Source organism: Hypanus sabinus, chromosome 19 (assembly GCF_030144855.1).
Source record: "Hypanus sabinus isolate sHypSab1 chromosome 19, sHypSab1.hap1, whole genome shotgun sequence".
Classification (NCBI taxonomy): domain Eukaryota; kingdom Metazoa; phylum Chordata; class Chondrichthyes; order Myliobatiformes; family Dasyatidae; genus Hypanus; species Hypanus sabinus.
The window spans coordinates 28,233,173-28,255,952 of NC_082724.1; the positions used below are offsets into that span (position 1 = coordinate 28,233,173).

General features: G+C 37.1%; 1 protein-coding gene across 3 annotated transcripts in view; it reads right to left on the bottom strand.

Moving 5' to 3' along the window:
- Positions 1-22,780, bottom strand: part of cadpsa (Ca2+-dependent activator protein for secretion a) — a 465,102-nt gene that overhangs the window by 104,759 nt on the left and 337,563 nt on the right. For all 3 annotated transcript variants that reach the window (XM_059944256.1, XM_059944255.1, XM_059944254.1), the window contains exons 12-16: positions 21,608-21,744; positions 19,483-19,670; positions 13,354-13,455; positions 8,719-8,782; positions 7,892-8,015 (exon numbers count right to left, since the gene is read on the bottom strand). In XM_059944256.1, coding sequence (XP_059800239.1) covers positions 7,892-8,015; positions 8,719-8,782; positions 13,354-13,455; positions 19,483-19,670; positions 21,608-21,744 — 615 coding nt within the window. The remainder of the gene's footprint in view (positions 1-7,891; positions 8,016-8,718; positions 8,783-13,353; positions 13,456-19,482; positions 19,671-21,607; positions 21,745-22,780) is intronic.

A 22,780-nucleotide genomic window follows, 5' to 3' on the forward strand; every position in this document is an offset into this window, starting at 1 on the left:
TAAATAACTGACCTAGTTGGAAGATAGTGGATGATGCCAGAATTCCGACAGATACAAGACAACCTCCATCTCCAACACAACCTGAAGCCAGTTCACCAAACCCAGCAACGTCCGATACTCTAATCACCATGGACTTGCTGCTTTATGAGGCAGCATCCATCATCATTCATAGAACAAAGAGAAAGTGCTGTGAATGACAATTGGCTGCATATGCAGAGGTCCTTGGATTCACTTGCAGAGGTTTCCTTCACACACTTCCCTTGATACTTGATCAATGTAAGAAACTGGACCACAAGCTGAGTTGCTCGAAACCACTCCCCAAATGTTTATGTACACAGGAGGCCATCCATCCCATCAAATCATGCCTGCTTCCAACAGAACAATCCCATTAGTTGCATTCCCCTATGCTCTTGCAACTGATATCCTCTCATATGATATTTTAAAGCTAATTTTAGCATTAGGATTCTAAATTTTGGTACTTTTCTCCAAAATGAATGATTAGTTAACTAGTTATTTAAAGTGAATAGATTTACATTTAAGTAACTGTAGCCTTGAATTATATTACTTCAAAAGCTACTCACAAGAATTATATTTATCAAAATACCTGATTTAACTTAGAAATAACTTGAACTGTTCACATGCACTCTGAAATAAGACCAAGGTTAGACCCTCGCCTTATTTTCAATCATTGTAACATAACATCTGAGCCTCTGAGGAAACAAGAGAATAGCAATAGTGTTTACAAATAACTTTTTAAAAAGTATTGCATTTTCAAAACCTCAAATTAATTATCATCTTATTTCTACTGATCCGAATATAAGTTTAACATTTATATTTTAAAGTCTAACTATATTCCATATGTTCTGATATTCAGGTAACACGTCATGCTAATTTAACACTGAATATCAAACAGAAATATTACCTATGTGTATACTATAAGAGGGTCATGCTCAGTTTAAGTCATGAAGTTGCATTAACTAAATACTTTCTCAGCCAATACTCAGATTTATATTATGGAATATAATTATAAGGGGAATAATCCTTAGTAGTGAATGAAAATAGAGCTGCAGCTGGATTATTCAGACTAGTACAAAAACTATACAGTGATGCATTAAGGCCAGTAGAGCAGCCTGGGAATGAATGATATTGTTACTGTTGATCTGAACTATTTAAGTTTTATGACATTTTCTTTCTGTTGATCCTTCTGGATTTATAACAATAACTGAAAAATTTCTTGGTTTGACAGAATTCTCTTTGTATCTTAGTAAGCAAAATAATATTTACCCTCTTGGCATAGTGCTGGTAAGTTACTTTCTACAAGAATGGTAGTCTCACTTTTACCTCTATGACTTTGTATATCGTGTAACCTCAGCATATTCATGCTGCTGCTGACATAATTTTGAATGCACTTTATCATTAGAAGTATGTTAGACTAATGACTGATGATCTTCAGAACTGACTCTATGGATTATCTAGAATTGGGAAATAATCACTCCCTGTGAACCCATTAACACAGTTACATGTTGGTAGGGGCACTGTGTGCTGATCACGCCTAGCTTGACAATGTTACTGATCTCATTTACAAATGGGCAAATCTCTTGAGAGTAGCTCAAACTGCATTAAAGACCAGCATGTGATATACTAAATGTTTGCAAAATTCTTATTTGAATTAAATATGTCCCCTCATGACAGATTTGGTACAAACTCCTAAGGATAAGTATGGCACTCCAAGTATTTAGTTACAGACTTCAACAGAGCTTGACCTGCTCAGTATTTTCAGCATTTTTTATCTCACATTTTCAGCACCTGTAGTTTTATTTTGCATTTCCTTTAGATGCAACAGAACAACGTATTTGCAACGTTTTTGACAAAATGTTCTTCAGTAAGGAATTTCTTGAGATCTGTGCTAAAGTGGGACCTAATATTAACAGAAATCTCTTATCTATTGTTGAGCAGTTTAATTATGAAATTATAATGCACTAATTTAGGCCCTGTGCAGATTACATTGCTTCAAAAGTTTTATTTGGAATTCTAACCTACTATATCCACAACAGGAAAAACAGTTCTTGGCTCAGATGATACATACACTGCACCATGATTTAGGAATGATGCAAAGATCCTTAAAAACTAACGTCAGTAAAATAAAGCATAACTGAAACAAACCTCATTTGACTGCTCTACTTGTACAGATCAAACAGAAACTACACTGAAATGTGTGCACATAAATCTTTAAGTGGTAACCTATATTAGAAATAAAACTGCAAGTTGCACTTTCTCCAGAGCTATGCTTCAGTGTGTAATTAGTTCACATAAATAGTGAAATTAATGGCATTAAAGTATTTAACAAATAAATGTTTGAGATGTCATACTCTGTATTCTAATAAATATCATACTTCTTATTTGTATATGTTAAATATAATTGCATAAGCAATTTATATATTTTAACTGCTGCCAGAAACAATATCTTGTTTTGACATGTATTTATTGGAACATTAGGTGAAAAGAGTATTCAATGATTAATATGATCTGTAAAATTATCACATTCTACATTAAAGGTAGCTACAGTTGCCATAACTATTTTATTTATTAAAAAGTAATTTCATGTGCTTATTAAGGTTTTCCCCTAAGTAAGAAGACCCTGAAGATGATGTAACTTGCAAACTAATTGAAACTCCTGTAAGTTTACTTCGGAAGCTATAACGTGCTGGTCTGAAAACACCAGTCTGTATAGACAGCACAAATTAACTCCTTACATGTTTCTACCCCAGAGGCTCATTAAACATTAATTGAGCCTGCTGAAGAGCACCTCAGAAGGAGCTAGGCTGCTCAAAATTACTTTCAAAGGAAAGAAATAATCTAATGAGATTGTCCCACTACATTAAGATGTAGAATACAATAGTTCACCTGGATCCTTTTGATTCTCTATATGAAAGAGAGAGCAACAAGGAGAGAAAGAGAGAAAAAAAACAAGACAAATATGCAGGATTAATGAGCAAGTGAACCAAAAGCTACACCCTAGATGTGTGGCACCAGTGATTTGCAAAGAGTTTGCCCGATGCCTCCAATTACTCTATGGATGTTACTATAAAAGCCTTTCAAGCAAAGAGCAACAGTGGTGCCCCACAGAGATGGACAGTTAGCATTTAACATTCTGAAATGGAGTCAAGCAATGGGCTCAAGATAGAAGCGAACCACTGAACCCTAAAATGTAAAAAAATAAATCAGATGATCCATCAGCAGCTTGAAATCGAGAAGAGGTTAAGGTATGTAAATACAGCATGTATGCATATGATTACATTTGATTAATTAGTCACAGACAAGACAGACTAAGATAAATTATCCACATAGATCTAACAGAATGTCTTTACCCACAGTAAATAAAAAGCCTATTTCTTGTGGGAATTAGTGAGCTACTGACTCTGTAAGCGAGTCCTGAATTTGTATTATGTACCAGTGACAAGTGCTTACAACTCAGGAATACACAGAAGCAAAGTAAAAATGCATTCAAGTCACAGACAATAACAGTAACTTAAAAACTTACAGATATTTTGAGTTCATCACAAACAATGGGCCATGTGTTAAAAACCTGGCATTGGTTGAAATCAACTGGCTGGAATTCAAACATTCGATATCACAGACAGAAGCAACAGACAAAAAGGCTGAGGGACAAAAAGTGCAAGAGTGAAGTTGGTCAGGGGCTGGCTGTGACTGGCTTTAAAATCATGTCAACAGAAAGAGCGAGAGACAGTGTGGAAAGGATGTGGTAGGTACTCACGAATGGTTAAATCCATCACTTGAGAGGCCAAGCAGAAGACAGGATGGTCATACATTTCTCTCTTTTTCCCTATAAAAGAGGATTTGGGCATGCAAGAAGCTTAGGTCAGAAGTAAAGAGATCATAGCTCAGGAAAATTATATTAGGTCAGAAAGAAAAAAATTTGGTGTTGTTTGGGATATTATTTGGGCAGCAGAAAAAAGATATTTGAATTTGTAGGTAATTCAGGTTTAACCATTCAGCATGCTCATAGGTCACAAAGAAGCTGTGACCATGATTCTGACAAATCTCTTCAGATTTTGTAGTCTGTTAATGATAAAACATAATGAATAAAGGAAACAGAATTTTGTCGATTTAGGCTTTAAGATACTAAATGCAAGTGCTTTTAGTATCTACACCACTCTCAGGTATTTCTTCATTGGCATAGTCTTAGCACCTTCCCAACCAAATTAAACTTGTCAGGTCACTATCAACGTTTTTATAAAATTTTGGTCAACACGCTGGATAAATCATATTTGCCCAAGAATATCAACTCCAGCCAATTCAGCTTTGAATAAAATATTTGCGTATTCATATGTAATGACTAGGATGGGAATGTACTAGTGTGTTTTAATTATCAACATTATGTATTTGAGCTATTTTCAACAAAGCACAGAATAGACTATGCCCATGTAAGGAAGCCTGGTACATGCAGTTGGTGAATGCTGGGTTGCTGAGATCACAATCCCTGCATGCTGGCCACTACGTACTTCTGCAGCCACTTTTTTTTTGGCAGTATAAAAAAGTGACTGTCAATATAAAACAAGAAAGGAGAGAAGCAGGAAAGAACAGGTAGTGCAGAATGAATTACTTCTCTGAACAAAGAGCTGGAAAAAAAGTGTTTGGTTGCTTCATAGTATTCCCAGACCTAAAAGTCACAGTATAAAAGAGGGTACATTAACAAAACCAGAAAGAATTGAAGCACAAAAGGGAAATAATCAAACACTATGGGATCTACACTGGAATTGAATGCATTTTTACTTACACATAGCCATCATGTGCTCAAGCTTACTAGAAATGCACTCAGCTCTGTCTAAACTTGCAGTCAACTGCAGTTCACACCAGCTAAGTAAGAATCTAACATTTTCAAACAATAAAAAGACATTAGTTTAATTACATCATTTCACAACTTTATTGCTGAAAAATTATGAGTATATATTTTAAAACAATATAAATTGCTCTAACTTCCGTCTAGTTCTGTAAAATGCCCTGAGTACTCAGTTTTAAATCAAACATTTGTTACATAACTACTCTCACTAAATGAAACTTCATCTTTAGTACACAGCTTTGGAAGAACCACCAAACAAAAGCATACTGTCACATTACAGAGGCTAACACCCTTAAGCAGCAGTTCACACACATTTACTTTTCAAAACCTATAGACTTCTAATGTTATTAGTTATAATTTAGTGAATGTTCTGCATGTCTTATCTATGAATTACACTATTTCAACTAGTAAAGAGGTCTTACTACATGTAACTAATAATTCTCCCATTCAAACTGCGGACCTGCAATAGAATAGGCAGTGGGGGTGAGGAAACTTGTCAACAATCTGAAGCAATTTTTAAGAAGGAAAAACAGCATAAAAGGACCAATGTCTGCAAGACAAAATAGCACTTTCAAAAATTGTTTTGAAAGTTAAATAAACAGACTCCCATCTTCACATTAACAGTATCAAACTTCTGTTAAATAAAAAGCTAAAAATCTGTGAATACAGCAATAATAAACAAATTAGGCACAGCTTTACTTCAGCAAAGACTACTGAAGTATCTTCATACAGACATTCTTTAATGAAATGATTTGATTTAAGAAGTCTACTGCAATTTACAGACGTTTCCCCTTTTAGGCTTCACGTTTTTGAAACGTTTCTGTTTTAAATGTTCAAGGATGAAATTTCACAAGTTTCTTCAGTTCATCTGATGTCACTTTGGTGGCAGAACAGCAGAAAATGTGGAAGAGCAGTTTTAATGCTAGCTATTCTGGAGTTTCTACATTTCTTACAAGAGACGATGGCAGACAAGTGGAAGAGCCCGTAAAGAAACTCACTTCCTATCATTGACTTTCCTGCTTTTCCTGTAACCCCACGCTAACTACGTAATGGATGGAAGGGTGGGGATGCTTCTGTCTCAATTACCAGCAGTGCTTCTCTGATGTATCTGCTGATTTAATCTGTGATGGTACTCAGTGAATACTCTCATTCCTACCTGTATTACCTTGCTAAGGATTTCCTCAGTGCCACCTATCCACATCATGCCTGAAACAGGAACTCTGCCTGAGTAGAAAACTCCTTAACACAGTAATACTTCAATACTTTGCAGCTGCAAACTGAGGAACACATTTAATCCCATCTTTTTCCATTAATTGCCAGCATGCTTACTTGATCCATTCTATCATCAGAGCAGAAATCTCCCTACTTCCACAGGCAGCATTTCCTTATGATAGGAGGAGGCATTCCAGCCCTTGACTCTATGGTATCTCACAAGGTCTCATTTCCTACTGATTTCCCCTGTACTATTCTCCCCATTCAGTTAGACTGCAGGTCCTATTGACCTGCCCAATCCATAGATTGATGAAATGAGAGAGAAAATGGGAGTTCCTAGGGAAATCCACATGTAGACTTCAGACGGGCAGCACCAGAAGTCAGATTAAACCTGGCCTGCTCTAGCTGTGAGGCAGTGGTGCCCCAATTTAATTCCAGTAAATACTGGAAAAGACCTAAACCTCAAACCTGCCAACTCCAATCTTCTTACTCACAAGATCAGATACCGAAGCTGACTATTTGCAGGCCTGATGCCATACTTGGCTTTGAGATGATCTTTGACCATCAGTCTTACAGACTATTTCTGACTCTGTAGGAGCACCCAACTCTATCCCTGTCCTCATTACCTGACCCCACATTCTCCTGTTTGTAAACTCGAGTTTGTTCAAAAAAAAATCTGGTATTCACCAAAACAGTGAGTTCTTGATTAAGCACTGCATTGCCTTTTCAATTTATTTCTCATTGTTAAATTGCACTGCCCCCCCCCCCCGTGCCTCTGTAATCTTCTCCTACCCTACATCACTCAGAAGTATCTACGCACTCTCCAACACTTGCCTCTTCCATGTAGTGAATTTTAATGCCTCAGCAGTAGCAGCAGCTTTCAACTTCTGAGGTGCTAGGTGCTGCAGCTCTCTCACTTCCTCTTCACCTGTTTTTCCCCTGCCCTTCTTTAATACATGTGATCATGTTTGATAACATTCCGTGCTGAGTACATGTGGTCCAGCTCTGTTTGATAATAGTCTGTGGTGATCTCAAGTGGTCCAGTTCTGTTTGATAACATTCCGAGATGCACCTTTATTTGTTGAAGCTACTGCATAAATACAAGTTGCTTACGTTGATTTACGTTTTTGTAGTTGCACGATCTTCCATATTACAAGCTTCTGAGGAGATGAATATAATTATCAGTAGACTCAAAGTTAGCTTCTTTCTAGGGAAATTTTCATTTTCCAGTGACGATCCAAAAAAAGCTCACCTTCCTTCCATAAATGCATAAATGGAAGTAAAAGGTTGTTAAAATTGCATTTGAGATTTCTAGCTAATAATGAACCTCATGTTGCTTTAAGAATTTTCAATTCTAAGCCAATAGGTGGAGCCAATTATGTTAATAATGGTAATTTACAAATATAGGGCTTTACAGGGTTCGAGTATGTATTATGTGTTGAAGCAGTGCACTCTCAAATTTTTCATCAATGTACAATTTTTTCCCATGCCTTTTCAAATATAGGTTTCAGTGATTAAACGACACTGTTTACCTGTTGGATCTGATATTTGCTTGCACTTAAACTGAAGCAAGAATAACAAACTGAAGTTTGTGTTGAGCACAAGCTAGTAATTTCAATGGTATTTAGTAAACGTAAGCACGAAGAATAATTTAATTTGCCTGTGAAGCAAATGCATATTGTTCTTAGTCAACATGTTTTTGAAAATCACATCTTTGAATCAACTCATTGCCATGTACATAACTTTGTAGATTTTTGGTAATGTGGTTTCAAGTGCTTTATTTAGTGAAAGTATTCATAAGGAAACTCTGCGACTTACCTTCAATTTTGGCATACTCAGAAAGTCGTGTGTAATTTACAAGTGCAGCTTTCTCCAAACATTTCCGAATAACAACTTTAACTTCTTCTTGTGGAACCGGGGTTACTATATCCTTCATCAGCACCTTTTTAATGACAGAAATGGAAGTCTATTATAGGAAGCCCTGAAGAATATTATAAGCAATGGCTATACACTCTTTACCCTTGTCTTGTTGAACTTTTCCAGATACCAGAAAAAGCTGGATTTGCAGCAATTGATGTCCATTGAAGAAAAGAATGTCTAATTCTGGTATGCAAAAGCAATTTTAACATACACTTTGACTCTGATTAAATGTGAAATGCACTCACCTTGACTCAGAAGGGTGTGGACTCAAGGCATGTAAACACTACACTGACAATCCACTGTAATACCAAGAGAATGCTGCAGTGTGAAGAAATAGGAAGTTTGGGGTGAAATATTAAACTGAGGGCAGATCTGATCTCCCAGATGAACATAATGGGTCCAGGGTATCATATGAAGAGAACCAAGAGGACCTAGCCCTCATTCAAATTTTCTAAAAACAAATTACCTCAACATTATTACCCTGCCAGAGTGTGGGCATTTTATGGAGCAAAGCCTGGTTGCAATAATTTCAACTTTGTAACAGTCAGTACATCTGAGAAAGAATTTTATTCTATATTAACCTTTAAACACTTTGGGTCATTCTTCAATGGGTAATGAAAGATGCTATATAAAAAATACACCTTTTTGTAAAATGGGATTGGCGGATTAAATGTAAATTACTTTGATATTTGAACTGCACTTAAGTTAAATTGTTCACTGCTCACCCTCTCCAAGAGAGACAAAGTAGCCTTCAGTGCTCCCTCTGGTCTTCCAAATGGAAAGCAATATCTGTTAGACAGAGGGATTGTATTAGTTTTCAACAATATGTCAACGATAATCTTAGTTAACTTTAGAGATCAGAGAAGAGGCAAAATGCACTAGACAATCTAAGTCTTTTAGCAAGGATTAGCAAAACAGTAACATGTTAGACATTGCAATGGGCCAGACTTTACAGTCAGCAGTGAAGAGATGGTGCCTAGTGTTAAATCAAATGAAGTTGCCCATGGAGATTAAGTCAACTTCTGTGGCAACAATGCTCTCTTTTCTAACATCAGTTGCTGTCAGGTATTATTTGACATTTAGCAATAGCAACATCAGCAGGTAGAGCAGGCAGCATGAGTAGTTTAAAGAAGAATTTTTAGAGACGTAAGGAACAGGAGCAGAGCCAGGAATAAGCCACGAGGCCTGTTCCACCACTTCATAAAGAGAATAGTCCTGCATCAAAGATTTCTCAATCTCAGCCTTGAATAGGCTTGAAGTCTAAGCATTCACAACTCTCTGGAGAAGAACATTTTAAAGATTCATAACACTCTTAATGAAGAAATGTTTCACGTTCTCAGTCCTAATTGTCCGACTCTTTATTCCGAGTCTGTGCCCCCAGTTCTAGACATGAAGCCAAAAAAGCCACTCTTAGATTCTTCCCTGTCAAAACACTTCAGGATCTTGTAAGTTCCAATTACCTGTTCTCTAGAGAATGTACACACAAGTCTACTCAATCAATCCTCATAGGATTTCTAGGCTCTCCTATCCCAGGAATAAATCAAGTAGTTTACGTTATATTATCTGCAAGCCAAGCAGGTCCATCCTGAGATAAGGGACAAAACCAGTTTAAGAAGCTTCTGGTATGATAGAAACATAGAAAATAGGTGCAGGAGTAGGCCATTCAGCCCTTCGAGCCTGCACCACCATTCAGTATGATCATGGCTGATCATCCAACTCAGAACCCTGTACCTGCTTTCTCTCCATACCCCCCCGATCCCTTTAGCCACAAGGGCCATATCTAACTTCCTCTTAAATATAGCCAATGAACCGGACTCAACTGTTTCCTGTGGCAGAGAATTCCACAGATTCACCACTCTCTGTGTGAAGAAGTTTTTCCTCATCTCGGTCCTAAAAAGATTCCCCTTTATCCTTAAACTGTGACCCGTTCTGGACTTCCCCAACATCGGAAACAATCTTCCTGCATCTAGCCTGTCCAATCCCTTTAGAATTTTATATGTTTCAATAAGATTTCCCCTCAATCTTCTAAATTCCAGTGAGTATAAGCCTAGTCGATCCAGTCTTTCTTCATATTAAAGTCCTGCCATCCCAGGAATCAACCTGGTGAACCTTCTCTGTACTCCCTCTATGGCAAGAATGTCCTTCCTCAGATCAGGGGACCAAAACTGCTCACAATATTCTAGGTGCGATCTCACCAAGGCCTTGTACAACAACAGTAGAACCAACCTGCTCCCGTACTCAAATCCTTTTGCTATGAATGCCAACATACCATTTTCCTTTTACATCGCCTGCTGTACCTGCATGCCCACCTTCAATGACTGGTGTACAATGACACCCAGGTCTCGTTGCATCTCCCCTTTTCCTAATCGGCCACCGTTCAGATACTAATCTGTTTTCCTGTTCTTGCAACCGAAGTGGATAACCTCACATTTATCCACATTAAATTGCATCTGCCATGAATTTGCCCACTTACCTAACCTAATCAAGTCACCCTGCATCCTCTTAGCATCCTCCTCACAGCTAACACTGCCACCCAGCTTCGTGTCATCCGTAAACTTGGGAGATGTTTCATTTAATTCCCTCATCTAAATCATTAATATATATTGTGAACAACTGGGGTCCCAGCATTGAGCCTTGCGGTACCCCACTAGTCACTGCCTGCCATTCTGAAAAGGTCCCATTTACTCCCACTCTTTGCTTCCTGTCTGCCAACCAATTCTCTATCCATATCAATACCATACCCCCAATACCGCGTGCTTTAAGTCTGCACACTAATCTCCTGTGTGGGACCTTGTCAAAAGCCTTTTGAAAATCTAAATAAACCACATCCACTGGCTCTCCCCTATCCACTCTACCAGTTACATCTTCAAAAAATTCTATAAGCTTCGTCAGACATGATTCTCCTTTCACAAATCCATGTTGACTTTGTCCGATGATTTCACCTCTTTCCAAATGTGCTGTTATCACATCTTTGATAACTGACGAGCATTTTCCCCACCACCGATATCAGACTAACCGGTCTATAATTCCCTGGTTTCTCTCTCCCTCCTTTTTTAAAAAGTGGGGTTACATTAGCCATCCTCCAATCCTCAGGAACTAATCCAGAATCTAAGGAGTTTTGAAAAATTATCACTAATGCATCCACTATTTCTTGGGCTACTTCCTTAAGCACTCTGGGATGCAGACCATCTGGCCCTGGGGATTTATCTGCCTTTAATCCCTTCAATTTACCTAACACCACTTCCCTACTAACATGTATTTCCCTCAGTTCCTCCATCTCACTAGACCCTCGGTCCCTTACTATTTCTGGAAGATTATTTATGTTCTTCTTAGTGAAGACAGAACCAAAGTAGTTATTCAATTGGTCTGCCATGTCTTTGTTCCCTATAATCAATTCACCTGTTTCTGACTGCAAAGGACCTACATTTGTCTTGACCAATCTTTGTCTTTTTCACATATCTGTAAAAGCTTTTACAGTCAGTTTTTGTGTTCCCTGCCAGCTTTCTCTCATAATCTTTTTTCCTTTTCCTAATTAAGCCCTTTGTCCTCCTCTGCTGGTCTCTGAATTTCTCCCAGTCCTCAGGTGTGCTGCTTTTTTTTTGCTAATTTATATGTTTCTTCTTTTGGACTTGATACTATCCCTAATTTCCCTTGTCAGCCACGGGTGCACTACCTTCCCTGGTTTATTCTTTTGCCAAACTGGGATGAACAATTGTCGTAGTTCATCCATGCGATCTTTAAATGCTTGCCATTGCATATCTACCATCAACCCTTTAAGTATAATTTGCCAGTCTACCTTAGCTAATTCACGTCTCGTACCTTCAAAGTTACCCTTCTTTAAGTTCAGAACCTTTGTTTCTGAATTAACTATGTCACTCTCCATCTTAATGAAGAATTCCACCATATTATGGTCACTCTTACCCAAGGGGCCTCGCACAACAAGGTTGCTAACTAACCCTATCTCATTGCTCAATACCCAATCTAGAATGGCCTGCTCTCTAGTTGGTTCCTCGACAAGTTGGTTCAGAAAACCATCCTGCATACATTCCAAGAAATCCTGTTCCTCAGTACCCTTATCAATTTGGTTCACCCAATCTAAATGTAGATTGAAGTCACCCATTATAACTACTGTTCCTTTATTGCATGCATTTCTAATTTCCTGTTTAATGCCATCCGCAACCTCACTACTACTGTTAGGTGGCCTGTACACAACTCCCACCAGTGTTTTCTGCCCCTTAGTGTTATGCAGCTCTACCCATATCGATTCCACATCCTCCAGGCTAATGTCCTTCCTTTCTATTACGTTAATCTCCTCTCTAACCAGCAATGCTACCCCACCTCCTTTTCTTTCCTGTCTATCCCTCCTGAATATTGAATACTGAATGACCCCAATAAGGCCCTGTACAATTGTAACAAGACTTTGCTACCTACTCTTGCACACCAATCTCTTGCAATAAATGTGACCATGTAGCTTGCTTTCCTAATTGCTGTACCTGCAAAGTTAACTCCTGTGATTAAAGTACAAGACACCTAAATCTCTCTGCATAACGATATTTAATTGCTGTTCTTTTCTATTACAAATTATGTTTTATTTTCTTTCTATCAAAGTTAGTACCCTCACATTTGTCCACATTATTTTTTACTTGCTGTCTTCCTGGACTAAGGTTAATTATTTAGTCTATCTTTTTACAAATTTGTCACTGTCACTTTCTCAGCAATCTTTGATGGGGATGTGAAAACACAACTCAGAAAAGACATTCTATAGAGCACAAAAATCCAGTAATATATAAGAATTTTAAGAAAATAACAATTCAGGCATTTATGATTAGTTTCATTAGTTTTTTTGTATCTTGTTTCCTTTCAAACAGAAGTTAAAGCAGAAAGTATGTTAATAAACTCACTTGCACCTTATAGAACAAAACATAAAATGTTTTGATCATAATTCCAGCAGAATAGATTAGAGAAAGTTGTAAGCCAGCACTTCTTGTTGAGGAGGAAGGTACAATTGACGGTATCCTTTGGATTTACCTGTTTGTAGTCCGGACATTGTAGGCTATTTTAAGGTGCAATGATAATGGGATAAATTGTCTACCTTCTCCACAGATGCTGCATAGCCCGGTGGGGGCATCCACTCTTTTCAGATGTTTTTCCTCATCAACTATTGCTCTTTCTGTAGCTGATGCTGGAATGGCTTTTTTTTTATCCCCCTGGTGCTTTAAAGTTGCACAGAACTAATACAAAAATAATATTAAACAAAGTACCATTTCTGTATGTATCTTAAAATCAAACAGACTTATGTACCACTGGAAAGAAGTAAAAAATACATCAACCAGCTTGATGGTTTATCTGCTTGTATTTACCTAAAATGAGTAATCTGATTCTCAAGTAGTGAACGCAGTCTGGCCTTGATTTCTTCAAAACGTTCTTTCTCTTCCACTGTGACTGTCCCTATTCCATCGGGCCTGGAGGCAGGGAAAAGAACATTTAGCTGTGTTCTTTCATGTCCGTTTGCAACATTCAGTTCAGTACGAGAAATAAATACAAAGAATAACTACTGGAAGAAATTAAATACTGGGGGCATGCATTTAAGGTGAGAGAGTAAAGAAAGGAGATGTGCAGGGTAAGATTTTGTTCACACAGAGAAGAGCAGGTGCCTGGAATGGATGGTGGAAGCAGATATGATAGCGGAATTTAAGAGGGTTTTAGATAGACATGTGAATGAGAACAGAGGGATATGGATCATGTTCAGGCAGAAGACATTGAGTTTAATTTAGTGTAGACATTGTAAGCTGAAGAGCTGGTTCCTGTGCTGTACTGTTTGATGCTCCATGATAGGAATGTAGAATAAAACGTTTTGCCATTTTAAGGCAGAAGAGTTGAATTGCACATGGAAAATCCGCTTTTAATAAGTTCGTAATCAACTACAGTCAAATTGTATTCACTTCTACGTTTTCAATGTTATTAATGTTACTTAAGTTACAATGAGTTCCAACAACTGCAAAAACAGAGAAACTCCCTTAACAGTTTATTGATTACAAAACACAGAGAAAGTGAGTCATTTTACTTTTCTGCTGAGTTTAAAGTTTGGTAACTGGGATCTTCTGGGGATATCAAACAAAGTGTGGGCATAGAAAATTATATAATGCAGTGCTGGCAATGAAAAAGACATGGGATTGGACCTTCCTTTAAAGCAGGTATACCAACAGTGGATATGAGAGCCTAGGGCAGTCTGTCTCTTCTAGCCCACCACAATGTGGTGGAGTGCAACCAGCAAATAGAACAGGACACATTATTGTGGTGGGGAGGGGAGGAAGCTGGGTTCTTAGGAGTAAGGGGCAAAGCCAAAGCTCTGGCCTGGCTTTATTTGGTAATGCCCAGAAGGAAAGTACCTGCTTCTCTAGCCCCAAAAATTACTCAATAATTTACCCTTTGACTCGGGCTTAAGCTTGTTAAATGGGTAGTTATGCCCCCTACTTGAGGGACATACTTGTGCTTTGGTGATGATGGATAGAGGAGAGTTTGCTTATGTTTTGGTTGTGCCAGCTTTCTAATCAAAACAGTAAACTGACACACGATTGTCTTTTGATGTCATTCATGAGATGTTTTAGTGGTTTCAGAGGCTAACCGGCTGGAAGAATTTCGCTCTAGTAGTTCTATTAAATGTATTTTGTAGCATGTTTTGTGTTGTAATGAATTGTATTTATAAGACTGTACAATTACTGTTCAAAGAGTTGACTCCATCTTTATTGATTAAAAAACAGAAAAATTAAAACATAAGTGCTGCATTTTTGCCTCACACTTATTTGAGGATTTTGATGATGAGCAAAAGGGAGATTTAAAAACTTTTCTTCATGATACAATTTAAATATCCTTTTCTACTTTTTTGACCTTTTGCACTTAGTAAGCAAGGAGTTGATCATTAAAACTATATGGTTGTTTTTCCCAGGCTATTATCCATATGGCTTAAGTTTTAGATGAAGTGTATGTTATAAAAGGGAACAAATTAAGTCCTGCACAAATAAACATTTCCTTATTATTTCACAACTTCAGGTTAAACAAGATGGATAGCTCCCAACTATTTACACCGGCCCATAATCCATAATAAGAAGGAAAGAAGCCAACCTAATCCCTTCACGAAAGGAAGCAACAGCCCAGACAAACAACATTACCAGGTTCTTCAGTCAAATGCAGAGAGGGATTTGTACTCTACTATCCAGCCTACACTAGCTCAGTCTCCCTTTCTGTAGTGTGAGTAGACTGTGAATAGAATAAACAGTCCTTTTCCATGGGCCTCCTTCAGTGTATATTTTAAGCTGTGCAAATCCCCAGCACCAGCCTGTTTGGCAACACAAAAGCATGATAAAGGATTACAGAACCTCTAATAAACCTCCTGTCAGGGGTTAATTGGTCAGCTTTATTTCTCATTATTTGCAAGCATCAATTGTGACCTTAGGCTCAGAAATTACAATCTATACTGCAGTGCTGCAGTGACCAATCAGGTAAAAGTTGTTAATACCACAAATCATCCCACATGAGATTGTACTCTGGAGCTCGGAAAGCAATTTTTTGCACTCTTTGGAGAAGCTCAGTGGACCAAGCTGCTTCTTTTCTTATTCATAAAAAAAGAAAAATGTCAGAAGCTGATATAAATGAGGTGTACTTCAAGACCCTTCTGAAATGCAGAGATTTAGTTGTTAAACTAACATATTCAAATAGAAAAAGAGATGAGATTTTATAGCATTATAATTTGAAGTTTGGAATTGTCACGTGCCAATAAAGAGCAATTTAAAAAATTAAGGTATGAACAAAAATGGGCTATCCTATATCAATGAGAAACATGCTTTATTTTTTTTACCAAAATGGAAAGCCCATAGAAAATACTTGAGTCCTTGAGATTACTTTGATCAACCTGTAATACAAAATTACTATATTTCTATTCAGAATGGAAGTTCTGTTCACAAAAAGGGCTTGATTTTCTTTACTAAAGCCATAAACCTACTGAATACCTTCACAACATGTATTCCATGTTATGAAAAAGCTGACAAATTCTAAAAAAATTGGAATGGATTCTGATATTATATTGCAACGGCTCATAGTAACTGGAAAAATCTGAGAGTATTTTCAAAGCGGATGCCAAGATGTAAGCATCTGACCACAAAAGTAGTACAATCCACAAGTCAATTATAGCTACTTTGGAGTGGTTTCCATGTCTCGGAGGGCCTGCCAACTGTAACCCGTCATGGCTACTAGGATTTCTTTTCTCAAACAGCTGTGGACTATATTACATCTGACATGATGAGCGTCTTTCGACTCTACCTTTCAAAACTTCGGCAAACCATTTTCTCATTGCCGTTCACAAAGATGACATTTTCGGCAGCGTGATAGGAAAGATGTCATGTTGGTTGTTTTTCAAGTCTTTGTCACAGTGGTTAGCACCAGTTCTGTCAGCTTCACTCTCCTCACAGTCTCCTATCTCAGGCCATGTCACAAATAATAAAATTTCCAATGCTTTTTGTCAAAATTTACAAATAATCAAGCCCTCGCCATGCTACTTGCCATGGATTTCATCGCTCGGGATTCTCCTTAAAAAATAATTGGCCAAATTAGAATTTTTTTTAACATGATTGAGCAAAGTTACTTGTTTTATGTATAAAATGTTAATTTAGTTATAAATATTAAATTTAAATTCTAAAGATGAAAGAAGTGCTACAGAAATACAAATACCACCCATCATTTGAACAACTGTCGATATTTTATTCAAATAAAGGACAGGATAAATACTTATCTTCCTGTGGAGTTTCCTGCACCTTTTTAAATATGCGTGATTTAGATAGAGTAAAGACATGTTTTAAAAAAATAACAGTTTGCATTCATTATTAATAGTTGCGGCATTTCATGAATTTAAATGAACTGATTTCTTTTCACTTTTATAAAAGTTATCTCCACAAATTAAGGTTTGGGGGAAGGAATTCAAATTTATTTTGCCATGTAAGGTTTGCAAATAATTAGATACAATATTTTTGCACAGAAACCTTTGTAAATTTCTTCATTGACATTGATCAAACAGTAAAACCATTTTTGTACACTGGAACCTTGGATACCAGCTAGTTAGTTTCTTCTTTATGACAGCTTGTCATTCTGTCAGTCTTGACCTTCAGGCTGTCCCGTAACATCTGAATCACATTTGCTTTCTACTCTCTGACTGACTGCAAGCTACTGTTGTCTCACTGTCTGACCCAATAATAACAATACAAACAGACAACTTACTGAAACTCCACCACATGAAAAGATAATGTTTATCCTTAGCATGTATAAAAACCTACATGCAGTTAGACCTACATTTGACCCTGTGCATTTCACTATAAATGACTATAGTTCCACTTAAACTGAAGCCTTCATATGCATGAATAACAACTTTTTGCTTTTAAAGCTATGTTTTAATAATTGTGGACTTGAATAAATTTTAATTTTGTATTTAAATGTTATTTTAAGTGTTAAAATAGTAAATATAATTTAATTTGCTACAATAAATCTCAAAATTTACAGGTGTTATGATTTTGTACACAAAGGAAACAATCAGTGTGAATTAGTCTCCACACCTTCAACATTACCATCAGCGGTTCGGTTAGAAGGCTGCTGTTTGCCAACATGAATATCCAATAAACACTTAATGATTTTATGCTACTTTGACAAATGATGTCGGTTTAGTAACTACCCTGGACAATCTGAGAGCAATAGTCCTGTTGTACAAGTTTAGAGGTTCAACTACAACAGGTTTCCTTTATCATCTAAAGTAGCTTTTATATGACATCACATACAAAATGTTTAACATGCTGTTAGACATATGTTGAGTAAATAAGGAATGTGTCAAAATTCCTGCTTAGGCTGATTAGACAGTCTGGAAAATGTTGTATTAATCTGCTTTGTAAGAATATAGTTTTCTTCATAGTCCTTTATATAAAAGTTCCAAGATGCCAGGTGTCAAACCTTAGCATGGAGCAATTATGAGAGACTTAATCAAAAGGCGAATGAGCGATGTGTATTAGAGACTAATCACATATCTTCTCAAGGTCAGCTAAACGACAAGAACAAAATGTCTTCTTGATCTTTTTGGACTAGTAACTGAAATATTACAAGATTGTCAAAAGAAAGGAAATATAAAGATGAAAGAAAATATGTGTAAATAGAAGTATCTGCTATTTGTGTTGCAATATGAAGTATATGAAGAATATGAATATGTTGCAATCTTTACTTATCACAATACTATTTTAAAATTCACTTACCTTTTTGGTTCAGGTTTTTGTTGCATCTTGGATTCCTTTTTAGAACCTTTTCTAGATTCCTTTCTCTCCTTTTTTGAGTCAATCTCTGGCTCATTTGCTGGGGTTTTGAGGGTTATGTCCCCCTCAGTTTCTACACTTGGCTGTGACATAAACAATTCTGGCCCTTTCACACTTTAAAGGATAGTTGGTTTGCAGAAAGCCAGAAACAGAACCAATGAAGCATGAAAGAAATAAAGAAAAATCAAAGCACAAGAAACAAAAGAAAAACATGAGAAAGAAATAAAAGTACACAGAAACCAACAAAAGTCACGAAACAAGTGTTGGAATCATTAAAAAAAATCTAATATGAAATGTACCCAATATCTTCCATTGTATCTCCCAAGCTGCGTGAATTCAACTAAACTTAGCATTTAAATAAAAGTGGTCGGGCAGCAAACAGAAATTAATGAAATTAATCAGTCATGTCAGAGCGTGAACAGATGTTTAAAAATCACTGGAGTTACTTGCAAAGGCTATTTTGAAAATACCTTCCAAACCCAAGACATCCACTGCCGAGAATGACAAGGGCTTCAAGCGCATGGAAGGACCACCAATTGGTTTCTCTCCAAGTTGCACAGCGTCCTCATCAGGAAATATATCTCCACTTCCTCAGCACTCTCTTCAATTCTGCCACTCCTTACTCATTCATTGTGGGAGTAATTTCTCCAAAAGCATTGTAGCAATTCAAGAAGGTGCCTCACCATGATTTCTCAAATATAGTCAGAGCTAAATAATAAATACTGTCCTTGCCAGCCACTTCTATATCCTTAAAAAAAGAAAAAAAAATCCCAAAATCCCCTATATCTGGCTACAAACATTCATGGGATTCAATCCATTACATGATCATTTTGCACTTCAGTTTGAATAATCAACAATTAATTTTAGGCTATGCTAACTTCAGCTAATGCTAGCCTAAATAAATACATTGGTTATAAAGAAAACAAGATGAAAAGACAGGGATATGGCCATGCTAGTACCAAAGCCGCATGGAATTGAAAATTTGGACACAACCATTGCATGGAAAAGATTCCTATGTTATTCTTGTGTAATGTTGACAAATATTGGGCTGTAAATGCTTATCTTTCCCAAGTAATCCCAGTGAAAGTCCAGTAGCTTAGCTATTACGATAATCATGGGCTCGTGCGTCACATTGTTTTTGAACTCTACCTGTTGCCATGAACATGTGAAGCACAGAAGGCAAAGCTGTAATGAAGCAGGGTTGGGTCAATCATTGCTCCATTTTCAGCCCTTTCAAGTAAATCATTGAGGTAGCAGAGATGTCTGTGACAGCCTCTGGTTCCATAACGGGCACAGTATTCATCCAGCACGAACACCTGACCAGGACTAAACCACCCCTGTGGAACAGAAAATTAAAATCCCTCAAGAAAGGTTTTGTAAGCAGGCAATAACATTAAGTGATTCCTCAGAATAAAATACAATAAACATGTGAACTAATGATTAGCTGTAATTATGAATGATATATTACTTTATAAATATGCTTTTGGCAAAAATTACATACTTTCATTGGACAATGTTTTGTGGGCATCAATAGAAAGGATTTAACATCAGTAGAAGAACAATTTATCATTTTGGGCAAAATATACTCTGATAAATGGTTTGTGATAAATCCGTTTATATAAGCACCCAAAAGAATCTGAATCAAGGTGACCCAAACCATTTCACCCGCTTGAGGAGAGGGGATTTTGCATGCTGGATTGAAGGTAGGAACTTATAAAATCTGTCAAAAATAGGCATGATTTTGGAATTACTTGTGGGTGGAGTTTTGGAACATAAGTATATTTGAATGTGGAGATGCAGATGACAAATTAAACCTGTTCCATATTGCAGTTACAAAAGGAAAAGCTTACCCTGAAGTGGACATGGGCCAAGTCCACATGGGAAGCTGTGGGCAGGGATGTACACGGACTGAGAATGAGACCCAGCTTGTTTCTCTGGAGCAGGAATGCTTTTCCAAATCTTGGACAAATTTCAGCCCCACTGCAGAAGCCCATTTTTTGTGCATTAGTGGCCTCTGTGTGGGGGTTTATTTCAGCTGATGATAACATGCCACTAATGAGCATCAATTGATTGGTGCCAGTTTTGCCTATTTGTCTCTTAATTAAAAATTGAGGACTTGACATGCATGTTTAAACTAGAGAGAGAGAGTTATATATCTTGCCCTTTTACAATGCCCTAAAAACTATATCAAGCCCTCATGAAGACTCCAAACCATCAAAAATGGCTATGTGAAAGGAATTATGTGGTATTGTAAGAGTACTAGCTTCTTTGGGTAGATCATATGCAATGAGATGAGGAGGAAGAAATTGAGGTAGACTCAGGAAGCAACAATGGAGTGTGCAAAGGGGATTAATTTTAAAAGAGGAGTTAACGGTAACAAAATTTAAATATGGTAAGTGTGGGTGTGTGGTGATAATGGCCTATATTATCAGTGTTTACAAATATACATTACTAATTTTTTTCTATAATGCTATTACCACGGAAAAAGAGAACGCAAGCCGAGAACTGGGATGGAATTTACACAAGCTTGCCTTTGGTCAGTCTAAGCTTTCCATTCATTAATTCACTGACCCAGTCTCTGCTGACAGCCCAGCAATAGCCCAGCTCAGGATCCTACACATGGGCCGATGGGCTGAATGGCCGACTTCTGCTCCTTTGTCTTATGGTCTTATTCATGGCGGTATTTTTGCAAATGCAATTGATAGGTGGGGGGGGGTACTATTTTTTTGGGCAGAATAGCTTACAACATTGAAGCAAAATCAGGTAAGACTTAGATAATTTTCGAGAGAAGTTGCAGAAAACCAGTGGAAGAGTGGGGCCGTTACTAGGCACCAGTGACTATCAGGCTTGTTCACTAACAGTTGGCGGGTTACTGCTGGTCTTTAGGCTGTGGACCTGGACCTGGACCTGGGGGACAGTTTACCAGTACCAGAAAATAAATAAACGAGAAAGTAACATGGAGCCGAAGAATTATTCAGCAGGTAGGGAACAGTAACAGGTGTAAGAAAAACCAAAGTTCCAGACAAAGGTAACGACACTTCTCCTCAGTTTCCTTCCCAGCATGGTTAAAAAAGAAGAAATCCCAAATCTCATGGAGGAACCTTTAGCAAGAATAAATGGCAACAATCCATGAACAAAGCAATGGTTAAGTAGTAACATTCACATTCATATTACAGCTTATAAGCTACCTTTTAGGTTAAAATGGCAAAACATCATCTCAAGTATAATTCCGTTCTGAAATCATTGCAATTTTATAAATTGACAATATGCTTACCAAACAAGAATATGAATCGTTAAGCCTATGGTCCAGTGTCAACCTTTGTAGTGTTTCAAAGAGTGTTGCGTGATCAAACATGCAAGGATTGGCAGAGATAAATTCATCCATTCCATGTTTCTGAGCTCTGTCTGCATCTGTTTCCAGGCACATATACAGAAAAGGGCACACTTAGAGAAAGGCAACAAATCCGTCAAACACAACTGGATAATTAATCACCCTATCATCTCAACCACAACTAACTACTCTCATTTACATTATTGTTCGTTAATTTCTACCTTCCCAAAACTTTCCATGCAGTACAAGGTTCCCTTTAAATTGTTGTAGCCATCTCCAGCGTAACGTCAAAATAAAGTAAACTGCACAATTACATGATCTCAACTAAGTACCAATCAAGTTCCTTAACGTTGACCCTAAATAATACCTTTCACAATAGATTCTGCCATTCCACAGAATGCAATTCTAATTCAGATTTTAATTAAGGATTGTGTTGGCACTATCCATCGTAAAAACTAGTAAAAGACATATTGTTTCCATTGTTGGTCTATTTTTGTCATCCTAGTTTTGATATCAAATTTTAATTCTGATAAATTAAATAAAATTACGTTTGTTGAAAGAGTTCATACTGCATATCACAAAAATGGAATCACAATTGCTTAACAACATAATCCATCTTAGACATGATATGCTGGTGTAAAGCAAGAGTTCAAACATACTGATGCTCAATCCTGTCCTGGGAAATCTGTACTGAAATCAGATTTCAAATATTAGCAAATACTTAGACTTAATATTAGTTTCATATTTATATTTCCAAAGTTATTTATGTAGAAATATATTAAAACTGAAATAAAATGGCAAACCATGGACATCCATAAATTTGACACTGAACAGGCCAGAGGGTGAGAGTTGTGAGGGAGTGGGATGAGGAACATTCGGAAATGGAGGAATTTTTCAGATCTGCATGTGATGTCTGGATGTCCATCCTTTTTGATCAAGTGTACCTCCTGGTGGATTAACAGAGGAATTGCACTGACAACATCTTTGCATACCTTCCATACACCCAATCACATTTATTAGTAGGATTACAGAGAGCACATTGTGTTGAGGAAAACAGTCAAGAGATAACAATATAATCAGCAGAAGGGTGACATGAATTGGAGTCATTTAAGTATA